This window comes from Coptis chinensis, chromosome 1 (genome assembly GCF_015680905.1).
Source record: "Coptis chinensis isolate HL-2020 chromosome 1, ASM1568090v1, whole genome shotgun sequence".
NCBI classification, from domain to species: Eukaryota; Viridiplantae; Streptophyta; class Magnoliopsida; order Ranunculales; family Ranunculaceae; genus Coptis; species Coptis chinensis.
Window position 1 is genome coordinate 3473784 of NC_141456.1, and position 14693 is coordinate 3488476.

Genomic DNA, 14693 nt, shown 5'->3' on the forward strand with positions numbered 1-14693 from the left:
GACAGAAGACAAACAACATTTTGCCTAACTTTCCAAACCCAACTAAAAAATGTTTGCTACTTATTGAATGTTACATCAAAGATCAAAGTGAATGTATGTTAATATATATTGGCAGTAAGTTAATCAATGTAACTCTACTACTAAGGCCGAGTCCAATGGTGCATCACCCTCTATCTCCATTCCACCAAAAAACAATGTTTTGAGGATGGGGAATCAATTTTGGTGTCCATTCTACGGTTCATTAAAATTCTATGCTCTCATACACAGAGTGAAGTTGTGTTGTGAAAAGGGGGGACTAAATAAATAAATTTTGCCTAACTTTCCAAACCCAACTAAAAAAACCGTGTTTTGAGGATGGAGAGTCAATTTTGGTGTCCAATGATTCTTACCATTCTATGCTACTTTGACCGGCGCGAAATTATAAATAAATAAATAAATGCATTCCACGCCATTTCAACTCGCATAGAATACACTATCTATTCCTCAATATTACTCTCTAAGTCAGGAGATAAGGGGCCACTTTTGGGGGAATGGGGAGCCTAAGTCGAGGAAAGTGGAAGGCAACGAAAAGCTAAGAATTTACAAAAGCTTAGGTCCAGCCCATACGATAAAAAGTCCGAAACCACCAAAGCCCAACATCTAGTCAAACCTGATACACGTGGCCATTTTCAAGAGGTTGAAAAACCCAAAAAGAAACAGCGCATGTTAGAATGAAGCAACAAGGCGGGAAACTATAAAAGGCCATGAGTCAGTGAGCACAAGTCTCATTTTCCACTTTTTGTTCTGCAGATGAGAGAGAGAAAATATTAGGGCAAAGATGAAAACGAGAGGTATGAACAAGTTAAGTGCGGTGGAGATAGTGAAGCGGAATCGAAGTGGAGAAGAACCAAAGAAGACGAGAGGAACAAGAAGAAGATGAAACCCACCACTGTAAGTTATTCCTCAAAAGTTTCCCCTTTGATTCTTGAAAAAAGACTGATAATTTATTGTTTGGGTGAACAGGGAGAGAATGTGGGTGAATCTTTGGATCGACAAAGAAGCAGCTTTCCTAACACAGATCCATGGTATAGTTATATTACATTGTTAGGGTTTCATATTTCACCTTTTTGTTCGATTTGGTTTTTATTTTTTGTTCTTGGAGTAGGATTTTGAAGCGAACTGGTTCAAAGAGAAAAGTGAAAGTTCTGCGTGATTCACTGGAGGAATATGACTATTCAGATTGTAATTTAGGTGGTAGTAATGGGTTACTTAGGGGTTCGAGAGGATGTTTATCTAAGCGCAATGTTGATGAAGAGAAGTCAGATTGTTCAGAGGACACTAGAAGTAATTCGTTTGGTCAGCGTATCTTGGCTGGTTTTAAGAGCAAAAATGAAACAGCTTTGAAGGGGAAAGGCAAGTTAGAGAGGAAATCAAAGCAGATGGAGGAGACAGAAACTGCATTTGGTTATAGAAAGAGGCGTACGAGGGGTAGACCCAGTTTAAACGAGTCTTGTCTTGTGAGAGGCTATACGAGGAAGAATATAGCCAATGTAAGTGCTTTCGAAGTTCCTACTTGATTGGAATGGTTTTAAACAAAATGCATCGTCTCCTTTTCCCTTTTAATTTTTGAGTGAGTGACAAATTGTTGATTAATATTATATTTACATGAACAGAGTATTGATTATGGAGATTCTTTGATGTGCCACCAATGTCAGAGGAATGATAAAGGACCGGTTGTGCGGTGCATGAAGTGTAAAGTGAAAAGATATTGCCATACATGCTTAAAATGGTAATTCTTGTTATTATTATATACATCAGTAGGTTTTTAATTTGACGCAATGTCTTGTCATCATTATCTAAGTTAACTTTACAAAGGTGATGTGGTTTAATATTGTCATAGTTTTATTTTGGTATGATGCATGATTGATGAAGTGGAAATTACTTATACATTATATTCTTATGCCAATGTAACTGGATACCCGTTCACATAGTTTGTGTCTTATGTTTCAATCTTAAATTGATTTCATAACATAACAAAGAGTTTTTGTAGTGGTCACCTTGCTATAAATCTGAAATATCTTTTTGGACGCTCGACATTATTACCGACTTTTATGCTTGATAGGTATCCACAAATTTCGCCTGAGGAAGTTGCAGAGTCTTGCCCAGTTTGTCGTGGAAACTGCAATTGCAAACAATGCTTGCGCACAACTGGAAATTATAAGGTTTGTTTAGTCAGGTTACATTGACATGCCGTATCGGACACAGATACGAATTGTCGGACACGGTAAAATATCAAAATTTGAAGTAAATTACATGCAATATGTATCTGACACGGACACGTGGATACGTATCCGACACGGATTTTTTTTCAAAATATGGCGTGTCCATGTAACCTAGGTTTAGTGTGACCAACTTATTACTCTTAGTTAATATTACCATTTGTTTTTCATTTTAGTGACATAATGTACATTCTCAATGTTTCATATAGGAGAGAAATAACTCAAAAAGGGAGTTGAATGAAGAAGAGGAAATTAACTATTCCAAATATTTGGTGCATCTACTCCTTCCCTTCTTGAAACAAATTGATCAAGAACAAGTAATGGAAAAGAAGGTTGAAGCTAATATTCGAGGTAACTTGCACAAGTTTTTACTTAAATCTGCATTGGTAACTTAAGCTGGACATCAGACTATGATGTCCATTTCTGCTCCGCATCTGTTCTGTTGGATGTCCATGACAGAAGAGGGGGATAAATTTGAAATGAAACCATTAAGAAAAATAATAAAAATTGCAGGACTGGAAAGCCAGGACACGAAATTGCAGGAATCAGAAGTTGTTAGACAAGACTGAGGTTAACTGAATTTGAATTAAAGTTGTGAGACTTGATTCCGTTCATTTTCACTGTTAAATTCCTTTGCTTGGAGCTCCCTATATACTTATATAGCCATATAGGTAACTCGTGCCTACACTTATAGACATACTAAAACCTAAGTTACATTGACACGGATAGGCATGTTCGTATCCGACACGGAGACGAAGTGTCTGACACGGCGAAATATCAAATTTGAGGTATATGGTATACAATATGTCCAAAACAGACACGTGGATATGTATCCAACACGGATTATTTTTCAAATATGGTGTGCCCATGTAACATAGACTAAAACTTAAAGACTTGATCGCTAAGGTAACTATAACATGAACATAACTTCTTGTAAGGAGGTGGGACATAATGATTATATAATGTAACAGAAATGGTGTTGGAAGTTAAGATTCTAGGCAATCTGTCTGCATTTTCACTTTCAGGTGAACTGTGGCATTCGTTTCGACTATAGGACATCTGACACAATGATAGTTTCATTTGAAATTCTGTATTATTTATGGCACTCTACCCTTTTAGATGGTCCCAGGCTCTCAGCTGATACACTTTTGCTTTTGGTTCTCACATATGACACCAAACTTCACATTGGTGGTTTGATGTTTGGATCCAAGACCTTATTTTAACTAACAATGCTCTCTTGTCTCCTTATGTTAGAGGTAGACATGTATTCATTAATCATAATGAACAACAGGAATTGTTTTTTCTAGTATATATTTCAGTGTTTTCACCAAAGTTTAACAAATACATTCATTTAGATCGCGAGATGTGTGGCGCCCTTCATTATGGTTATTTGTCTTTGTGGGTATATGTTAACTTGAAGTTCCTTTTCATTAGGAATATCTTTGTCTGAGCTAGAGGTGCAACAGTCAGATTGTTTCACTGATGAACGTGTGTACTGGTATAATTCTTCTTTAGCCTCAGACTTTCAACTGTTTTATTTTGTAACTGTATTGATTAGTAACTTACTATTGTGTTTTGATTAGCTGATTTTATAACCCCTTTCCTTTTCATGCGCAGCAACAACTGTAAAACTTCTATTTCGGACTTACACCGAAACTGTCAAAGTTGTTCTTATGACCTGTGTCTTACTTGCTGTGCTGAGATTCGTAATGGTTGCCTTCAAGGAGGTGAAAAGGAAGTAACAGTGGAATACGAATTCAGAGGATTGGCATATTGCCATGGTGGATTGCCTGAGGATAAACCTGTGGGACCATGTGCTGATCCCAGTCCTAAAGCTAAGGCGAGCCCACCATTTAATTGGAAAGTGGATAAAAGTGGTAGAATTCCTTGTCCTCCGACGGAAATAGGTGGTTGCGGCTCTAGCGTTCTGGTTTTGAAGTGTATGTACCCTCAGAATTGGGTTTCAGAGATTAAAAAGAAAGCAGAGGAGATAGCTTTAAGATACAAACCTCCTAGGGATCATGGAACTTCTACACAGTGCTGCACCTGTTTTAATTTGACTACTGAGATTGATTTGGCAAACCAAAAGTCATGCAAGGCTGCTTTTCGAGTAGATTCGAACGACAACTATTTGTACTGTCTGTCAGCTAGAGATAAACAATACGGTGACTTGAACCATTTCCAGAAGCACTGGATCAAGGGTGAGCCAGTAATTGTCCGCGATGTGCTTGAATTTACATCTGGATTGAGCTGGGATCCATTGGTGGTTAGTCGTGCCATGCGTGAGAAGAAAAATTCTAGATTAATCAGTCAGAAAAAGAAGAAACAAATAATTGAGGGTTCCTCTTATTTGGAAGTGTCAGCTATTGATTGCCTGGAGTGGTGTCAGGTTAGTTTCATTAACCGGAGGTTTCACTGTTTGCTAGTTACCCTATACTAGTCAGTATGTTTTCCTTTCGGATTGTGTTTTCCACTTTAATGATGATATCGGCTACTAATTTTAACCTTGCTACACAATACAGGCTGAAATAAGTATTAGTAGTTTTTTCAGAGGGTATTCAGAAGGTCGAGCACACGAAAACTTGTGGCCGAAGATGCTCAAATTAATAGACTGGCCTCCATCTGCATTCTTCGAGGAGCATTTGGCACGCCATTGTGTGGAGTTTTATAGTGCCTTGCCTTTTCAGGAGTACACAAATCCCAATTATGGATATCTTAATCTAGCTACGAAATTACCAGAGTCGTCTCTGAGGCCTGACTTGGGGCCAAAGACATATATTGCCTATGGAATTGCTCAGGAGCTAGGTCGTGGAGATTCTGTTACAAAGCTTCATTGTGATATGTCTGATGCGGTATGCTTGGCTGATTTTTTCCGATTTTTTTTTTTTGCTTACTTCTAAATGGTTTCTTTAAGTATCTGTAATGTGATTTGCACTTACTAGTGAGATGGGATGACAGAAATAGGTCTCTTTGGATGTGTGAATGCTGTGCAGATATACGCATCATTTTTCCATACGAATGAGTGCATATTCCATCTATATAGTGTAGGTGCCATGGGATATCCATGTATCAGTATGATATGAAGTGCCAAAATCATCATACTATGTTCACCGCATATTCTCTACCAAAAAAGATTGCTATTCTACAATTTCTACACTGTAACATGCTCACATCAACTAAAGTTTTGATATTTAAGAATTATACCTTTACATTTTGATAGTTACCCTTGATCATGACGTGTTATTTCTCAGGCTTATGTTCTGATGCATACTGCAAAGCTGAATCTTACGCCTGACCAGCTTGTTAAGATAGAAAAGTTGAGAAAGTGTCACCGTGAACAAGATAGAAAAGAGTGTTTTGGTACTAATGAAAGCGAGAAGGTCCTTGAAGAATGCCTGCGAAGTTATCGTGGACCTGTTGGCACCGGTACAGAGGAGGCAGGAGCTATCTGGGATATTTTTCGCCGGCAAGACGTACAAAATCTGAAGGAATACCTTAAAAAACATTCTAGGGAGTTCAGACACATCTACTGTTCTCCTGTGGAGCAGGTAAAGTTTATACTTGATTAGTATAAATAAACTATAAATGAATAGTTATCCATCTTTGAACACTCGATATTTTATTAAAGACTGCTATTTTGTGTGTGATGTTTGAATGAGTAATCTTTGTAGGTATCAGGTAAGCTATAATCACCCACTTGCGAAGTTGATTTTAAGTTAAGTAACCTCTGAAAAAACATAATGGATGGATAGTTGCTATCTTTTGATGTTTATTTTTAATTAAATCATAAGTTACATTGACATGGATACGTGTGTCTATATCCAACATGGATATGAAGTGTCTGGCACGGTGAAATATAAAAAAGTTTCACATACAATATGTGTCCGTGTGTGGACCGACACGGACACGTGGATATGTATCCGACACATGTCCATGTAACATTGAATAAATCTGATTGTAATAGCTTTGCTTTCTGATAATCCACTCACAAATGTTTAGTCCATTTTCAAGCTTCATATATTATACGGTACTTCTGAAAGTTCAAAGTAGTAGTACATACAGAAATGGGTTCATAAATATGTTATGCTCAGTACATTTGTCTGAAAATATTGAGGTTATGTTGTGGGTGTTAGCTTCGGCTTGCACATGAGCTATTTCACAACTCTTGTAACTTCACCAACTATCTTTGGTGGTTATGTATCTCGTTAACTTAGAATGGCCCGTGTTTTTACTTTGTTCTTTCTGGGTAGCTAAAAAGAATTAAGACATTTCTGCTATTTTGTTGCTTTGTTTAATTTGTACTCTTTAATTTTGATCTTCATGTTGGTCATATTGTCAGTTACAGTCGCTTTTAATGCCAGGTCATACATCCTATCCATGACCAGACTTTCTACTTGACTTCAGAGCATAAAAGGAATCTCAAAGTGGAATTTGGTTAGTTTATATCAGTGCTCAGTTTACCTTCATTCAGTTCCCTTTTTCATTCCAATTATGTCCTTTTATGTTGATAACACCCACACCCACACTACTAGTTGCGTGTGCCTTGACTTTTGCCCTTACCAACAGATTATGACACTTGTAGTATCAATATCACCTTTCCAAACAAACTAAGACTCATAATATGCCTCTAGGGTGTGCCATTTTTTTTTTTTTTTTTTTATGATAAGGAATCTGCGTATTTCATTCCTGTGGAATGTTTAAATGTTCTTTTGGTATGCCATGCCTTGTGTGTAGACACACATGTCCACACATTCTCACATATTATATGTATAAATGGGATGGATATACAAGGTCCATTGGAGAACAGACAACACCTGGTAATTGGTGAAGTTGATCTCCCAGTCCCCACCATGGAGATTATCCTCACAAAGAATGGTTGTAAACTGAAATTGAAACATTTTTACTACTGTATAAACATTCTGCGCTAGTTGTGTATGTGTTAATTAAATTAAATTAAATTTTTGTTTTTAATTATCTTTACTGGTATACATAACATATAGCTGATATGTTCCAGGAGTTGAACCATGGACGTTTGTGCAAAAACTTGGAGAGGCCGTCTGCATTCCTGCTGGATGTCCTTATCAGATTAGAAACCTAACGGTATACTGTTCTTTCTTTAGGTTGGTTTCTATGATATCTTGCCTTTGCATCTGGACATCAGTGTTAGACTATTTATCACTAGTTTCTCGTGGGAAGTAGCTAATGAGTTCTTACAGGTTGTTAACTAATTTTTATATGAATTTGGCTGACGGTCACAAACGTGGTATTGTTTGTTGGTTGACGTGGGAAACCATGTTGGATCCATTTTTCTCGTGAAAATTGTAGGCTCACTGATGTTCATTTGATTCAAATTAGCGTATGCTTGAAAAATGTTTTGGACTGAAGCCTTGTATAAAAATTTGAAAATCCAATAATTACTTATCAGCCAATTATGAATTCGAGTTTCCGCCTATATATGATATACAAAAGACAAAAAAGTTCATAAAATCATGAGTAGAAGATGAGCACTCTCATGGCTATAGTGCCTATGGTTGATCAGGCAACACTTTATAGAATGAACTAATTTTTCTTTTTTTTTTGGGGGGGGGGAGGGTTGAAGCCTTTTAAAATGTAAGGCAATTGTTTACTTTTTTTATTAGAAAATTTTGCTTGCACACTCCCTCCTTTTCAAATCGATTAATACTAATAGAGTAATAGGACACAAATAACTAATTAATAACCCACATCATTCTAGACCCTATGGGGCAAAAGTTGTTAGAAATTAGTCCTTTGACCATATGGGAGTGTGTGGTATTTTGGACTGTTTACATTGCGTAAGGAAACTTAAAAAGTATGCCGCCACACAGGAGTCTTGTTCATTCCCTTGGTTAAGCTACTGTGAGTGCAAGTTTCGTGATTGTCAATATAACATTCATTTCATGTTGCACTGAAGTTTCTCAATGAGTCAATGCAAATTACATGGACATGTGGCATGCTTCTGTTTGGTCAACACATGGGGGGGAATGATATCAAGATCTTGTTATTTTGTATCTGGTTTTAATTTTGAGTTTTTGGAGGTTCCACCTAGATGATAGTGAACTTTTCTGAGATTGTGAGTGAAAATAGCACTACATGGAAATATTTGATCAGGCAACACGCTGGAAAAGTATTTGTGATTATTTCACTTTAATATATTGTGGTGCTGGTGGGTTAAGATTTTAGAAAGCAGGATTTTGGCTTTTTATAACAGCTACTATAAACTTTACCTACTATTCTAGCTCTCACCTTACTTGTTCCATACCCATGAAATCTGTTTAATTCAATTGCATTTTTTAGATGCAAGTGAAAAGGTGACTAAAGAATAACTGGTGTGCTATTATTCTTTGTACATATTTATGTATGTCGTCTATTTGAAGGTCTTTCGTGTATTGCAGTCATGTCTACAGGTTGCAGTTGACTTTGTTTCCCCTGAAAGTATCAATGAATGCATCCATTTGGCTCAGGAATTCCGTTTACTTCCCCATAACCATACAGCGAAGGAAGACAAACTGGAGGTACTAAGTTCGACTTTGTTAGCTGTATTTGTTTCCAACCAAGTCTTTAATGTGCGCTTTGGTGGAAGCATCAAAAACTTATAAAATGTGAAGATTGAATTGATCAAATCAACAAGGAGAACAAATTCTCAACAACCCAATTAGTTTTGAGTTGGAAGCCCATATTTAATATGATTTTAGAGCAGGCTATTTGTGGCCCAAAGTGCCATGTACTCCATACTTAAAATTGAAATTGTCCATGTGTTTGGCTCAAGATACGCCACATGTGATGGGCCATGTTGAAATTTATTGTCCCATATTGGGTATCTAAAGCCTTGCAGAAAATATATAATCCCTCTCCACTCATGCTAATTGGTTTTGAGGATGTTGTGGAGTACGTGGGTACTTTGTGCGAGAAACAGCCTACTCTGATACCATAATAAATTTGGACATCCAACTCAGAACCAATTGGTGATGAGTGAAGAGGCCCATGAACTTATATACTATTTTGCAAGGTTTTAAACATCCCATGTCACCATGTGAGACTATACCAAACATCTCAACATCTATATCATTTATATAGGATGGTCTTTTTGTATCTACATCTAAATTTGGATCATGTATGCTTTTGTTTGATCACCATGTCGCGTTGCTTCTTACACCACATATATTGTATGAATATGGGGCTATGTTGCTGGATTCTGTATTTTTTCAGCTACATGACTCAGCTTTTGCATGTTTTGGGTTGGTGTCATTAAGCCAATGGCCGTGAATCCTTCACTGGTGTTGTTTTTTTGTTGCTGGCCCCATGAGTATTGCTTAGTGTTCTATTTTTCCTAGATGCAAGAGCTCATCTCTTTGCGGTGCTCATATTTGACATTTAGCACTGTCGCAGCTCTGTGAACTTTTTTTTTGTGTTAGGTAAAGAAAATGATTCTTCACACAATCAGACAAGCTGTCAGCAAACTGGAGCCACTGATTGAGTGAGTAGTTTTTTGTTATAATCATATTATTCTTGTAAACCAGTAATCATGTCATGACTCATGAGTAATGATGCAAAGAGATCTCTGCATCGAGAGATGTGAATGGCAATGAGGCCCTTCTAATATGAGCCATATATTTCCATAACTGGAGGGGCAGATCCAGGATAATCCTTTGTTCCATAGCCGGGGCTATTTTAGCCAATATAGAATTAGTGTAATATTAAAAAATTTGAGTCGCTTTTCTCTATAATTCAAGTACTTTCATCATGCATTTGGCGGACATAACAATATCATTTAAAATAGTCCATGTGTCTATAACTAATGAAAACAACTAAAATAATAGGGGGACGCGTAATGCGTACCCTTGGGCTTGGCTTGATCATGACTCGATGTCGACATTATATCTTCTTCTTCCTCTTCTCAGTTTTCATAAGCTAAAGTAATTATTACTTGAAATCAAGCAACCCAGTTATCACAAAAGAGAATCCGATTTTAATCAGAAAACCTTTGGTTTGGTCGAATGGGGGAAATGGGGTAGTTATTTTGAAATAAAATCAAAGTAGTTGGAACTGAATCAAGAAAAGGTTGAACATCATACCCCTTTTTAGAGAGAGAGAGATTTCTTGTTGGAGTTGAGCAAGAGTTGCTTTGAAGATAGATCCTATCCTTCCTGTTAACGACTTATCATTTCGAAGGACTTATATTTCTTTGGTCAGTGTGTGGGATGGGTGGAGATACATTCTATTGAGGAGTTTTGCATTTAGATTTTAGATAGGAGTCTTTGTATTTTGTGATGCATTGTCTTGTTCCTGTTGTACTTTAGGATACCTCATGATGACATGGAAGAATACTTTGAGAAGGAATTTCAGGTGGAGAAGAGGACACTGAGAATAATATCACCGGTTTGTACTGCTTTGCTCAATTCCCTTCCCAACTTGTTTCCTACTATCATCCCATGCATATCCTTCTATGAGGTGTTTGTTTCAGGTACCTGAATATTGTCATGCTGGTTCTCAACTTGAAAATATTATGTTTGAAGTTGTTGATTCTGAGGGTGCGATAGATGAAACTATACACGACATGAAATTTGAGATACCTCACTCTCTCAAGATAACATCAGAAGTTTCAAGAATAGACGATTCTTTGCAGTACAGTTTTTTCCATGGGAGGTGCACTGTGCCTTCTATTCCTTTACCTCAAGAAGAAGGAAACATCAGTTTTGTAGCTGCTCATGCAAATCACCCTGAGCTCTGCACAAATTTCCAGGTTTTGACTTTGTATTAATCCCGTTTTGTATCTGTGTGTGTGTGGGTGCGTGCGTGCGTGTCAGAATATGCGTGTAAGAGAGAGAGAGATTCCATTTTTTGGATTGCTGATTGTGAGATCTTATTTCGTAGGTTCGGGTAGTGCGGGCTACAACCTTGGAATCTATCATAAATGATGCACAGGTAAAATTCTAGTTATTTGAAACTTTGCTAATAGGCAATAAACTCGAGTTCTGTCTTGGGGATTCCTATAATGTACTTGATAATTTTAATCCCCACACAGAATGTGCCTTTTAGTGAGGGGGAAAAGGCGACTCCTGAAGGTCGTTGCCTGCTATCATTCCTCCTATTTGTATATTGTAAAAAAAAAAGTAATTTAGCTTGAAGATGGTAGTCCATTGTAATAAATGGTGATTAGCTTGAAGATTTCACTTCAGAAGTCCAAAGTGTAAGAATGTAAGATAAATAATCCTATATCGTTTCTCAAAATCACTGGAAGTCGGGCCCTTATCCATAATGCATTATTGCGTTATATAGTTACAATCTGTCTTGTTTTTTATGCTGACACTAGATGGTAGCTAAGAGATTCCTTATTTCATTTTAATCATTATTTGATAATATTTATTCTGGTTCTTTGTTGCAGGAACTTAGGAATGACGTGTTGAGGGTTGCTATACGGATTGGGGACCATGAAAAGAAGCTGAAGTTGCTTCGTGAAAAGAAAGGAACCATAGAGCAAGAAATATGTGATCTGCAAGGTTCTGAACTGTTAGTAAAACCTTTTAACTAGTTTTCTCTGCATTGTCAAATTGTTGTTTGTGATGGTTAGACTTGTGGTGAGGCATTTAACTTGGCTTACTCTTGAGACATGAACCAATAGGCTTAACATTTGAATTCTATCTGGATACAGGTTTTAAATCGGTAGAACACTAGTTGCAAAAAAGATTGTCAAAATTCATGCAAGTCACTTCAAGGGTGAAAAGTTTGGCATAAAACAAGACTATGAACTTTAAATGAAAAACAGTGGAAGGAGAGATTCCATGAGTTGGCATGAGCTCCTTGACATGTTTAATTAGATGTAGGGTATCTAGGACTTGAGCTTGGAGGCTTATAGTATAACCTGTCTCAGGCACCCCTTAAGTATTTCACTTATTTTGGAGGTTTACCGCTTGACACCTCAAGAGACTAGGGTTCGTAGTGAAGATCAGTGTTTCTAAATGTGCTTGTAGGACGTCCCAGCTCGCCTACTAAGCTTCAGCCAACTCGAAGCTGTTGAGATCTTGTTGCAGTTTTATACGAGTGAAATTAAAAAAAAAATAGTATTTTACCTTCTCTTTATTTGTTAGATTCGTACAACTGCATACTATCATACAATTTGAATGTTGATGCATATCCAGCATTGGTTGACCCTCAACAACTTCGACACTTGGACTACTTCATGAATGAGAAAGAGTTGATAGTGAGGCAGATTGAAGAAAAGGGCAATACTGCTGCTTCTATAATCTGTAAAATGCAGAAGGTCATTATGCCTCAAGGACTACAAGATAATTTGATGCATGGCATAATTGGTGTTGTTGCATTGATTGGAACGGTTACAGACAATAAACTTAGTAGGTAATTTCTTGTCTTACTCCCTTGTCGGTAATTTTTCCCTTAATAATATGTTGGTAATGTGGTTTTCTTCTGTGTATAGAAAGTTCTCAACTTATTGTACGCTTGCAGAATATTGGCCAAGTACTTGGGTGAAGATCACATGCTTGCAGTTGTATGTGAATCCTATGAAACTGCAAGCACTCTCGAAAGGTACGGAGAGCATGGTAACGTGAACCACAACTCCGCGATAGCCACTGAATTTGGACGGTTAATGAACTGTCAGTTTCTTGTAATTTGCCTCGAGGAGATAAGGTACTGTGGTCATATTCTTGGATCCAGCTTTATATTTTCGTTTTAGTGATTGTGACTTTGTGAGTAGATGACCATACTCTCTCCGCAGTGATCTGCCTGATGTTAGAGACTTGGAGAGTGATTCCATTAGTATGTACTTAAAAAAAACCCCATGTATTGATGTACTTGCAATTGTTGGTTTGGCTGTAGAGAAAAATCTAAACTATTTCAGTTTAATGCAGTCCTTACACGGGAAAGGTTGAAAGCATTGACCCCCAGAGGAAGTTGGCCTTGCCAGATCCAGTCTTGCCAACAGAGAAGAAGATACCTCCTGGGTTCTTAGGGTACGCTGTTAATATGATTGATCTAGATGATCATTACTTGTACATGAGGACAACCAAAGGGCATGGTCTTAGGGAGACCTTGTTCTACCTTCTTTTTGGAAAGCTCCAAGTTTATGAAACTAGGGAATACATGAAGCGAGCATGTTCTTCTATAGAGCATGGTGCCGTTTCTCTGGATGGAGCGATCATGAAAGGCAATGGCATTCTCTCTCTTGGGGCTTGGTAAGCAGTATATTGTGTTTGTTTAGCAGCTCAATAGTAGTTCTCATTGTTGCACTATTATCATTTACTAGCACAGGTCTATCATAGAATCTCCTTAGCAATCCCATTCTCACCATTTGGCATACAGTATCTTCACACCTGTATGAGGATGAAACATGAACATGAAACTATGTTTACTGTTTATGCATGTTTTCTCAGTACAATTGCCCCTGATCATTTTTTATTTCATTTATATATCTGTGACTCTTCTGTGCGCTAAGGTTTTCAAGACTTTGAAAAGAACCCTACCTAAGGATAGTTAAATCCGTCCTATGCGGTTATACTATTGAATACTACATTTTCATTAGAGTTGCCATTCATGTTGAATTTTTTCACCTTCTGGTTAACCTTGATTCAGGGAACCAGAAATACGATTTCCTGGATGTGCGGCAGAAGTTCAGAAGCGGCTCTATCCACAAACTGTAAATATTCTAAGAAAAATTGTACTTGGGAAGTTGGAGTTAGAAACTACCTGCGATGAAATAGAGAAAGAACGTAAAGCCCATTCAGAAGAATTGAGAAACTTTCATGAGAAGAAGGATCACTACCATAATTTCATGAATGCAAACGAGCATCGTGTTGATGAACTCTGCCATGCGTTTGATCCGAATATAAAGAGGGAGGAGTAGGGAATTTACATGATTCAGGTAAGTATATGGGGTTTTGTGAATATTTACCATGATAGTTCCAACTTTAATGTTGTATGTACACACATATCAGGTTGTGATTAGCAGGAAAAAAGGAAAACAGAAAAACACACATATGAGGTTGTGGTGATTTCAAGGATTCTGCTGAGAGTCCTTGTAGAGTTTGTGATAGTTTATTTACGTTAACAACAATCAACAGATAGATCAGAGAATTGTATACATTAGTTTACCCTTGTAAGTACAAGTTCATAGGTACAGACAGTTCAAGGGGAAAATTATATGTAGTGAAGTTGTTTTGGTTTTTAGTTCTCACTATTTTTTATTCTTGTTTTGTTTAGTTTCCATGAGAACCCCCATGTAGCTGTTGTAAAAATGAAAATAAGAGTTTCACAATTTAAGGTTGGGGATGAGTATCCCAAGAAGAGTTTAACTGAAACCAGAAATGAAGTAGATATACATAATGGATTTTAAAGTCAGCACCATTAGTCCATTATACAAATGTTGGTTCATAGCTGATAAAACATCTTCTCCATTGTCCA

General features: G+C 37.2%; 1 protein-coding gene across 3 annotated transcripts; it reads left to right on the forward strand.

The window, feature by feature from the left end:
• Positions 1-753: 753 nt before the first annotated feature.
• On the forward strand, positions 754-14466 carry LOC147521385 (lysine-specific demethylase JMJ26-like). 3 transcript variants are annotated; one of them, XM_086562627.1, is made up of 23 exons: positions 754-930; positions 1003-1064; positions 1145-1529; positions 1653-1768; positions 2102-2201; positions 2468-2609; positions 3693-3756; positions 3876-4647; positions 4781-5110; positions 5510-5806; positions 6620-6692; positions 7273-7358; positions 8672-8791; positions 9692-9753; positions 10577-10655; positions 10741-11019; positions 11151-11201; positions 11662-11776; positions 12416-12632; positions 12741-12923; positions 13145-13468; positions 13866-14154; positions 14228-14466. In XM_086562627.1, exons 1-22 carry the CDS (start codon positions 916-918, stop codon positions 14134-14136), a joined length of 4143 nt encoding a protein of 1380 aa, XP_086418753.1. In that variant the 5' UTR covers positions 754-915; the 3' UTR covers positions 14137-14154; positions 14228-14466. The 3 variants fall into 3 exon arrangements, 2 of the variants coding, with proteins under 2 accessions (XP_086418753.1, XP_086418720.1); XR_015196764.1 differs by lacking the exon at positions 14228-14466 and having other exon boundaries at positions 786-930; positions 11662-11786; positions 13866-14156; XM_086562594.1 differs by having other exon boundaries at positions 786-930; positions 13866-14466.
• The last annotated feature ends 227 nt before the right edge of the window (positions 14467-14693 follow it).

Bases quoted from the DNA above. Each gene is read 5' to 3' on its own strand.
- LOC147521385 (XM_086562627.1), top strand. The intron at 6,693-7,272 runs GTTAGTTTATAT...GATATGTTCCAG, and splicing joins GAATCTCAAAGTGGAATTTG to GAGTTGAACCATGGACGTTT. The intron at 13,469-13,865 runs GTAAGCAGTATA...ACCTTGATTCAG, and splicing joins ATTCTCTCTCTTGGGGCTTG to GGAACCAGAAATACGATTTC.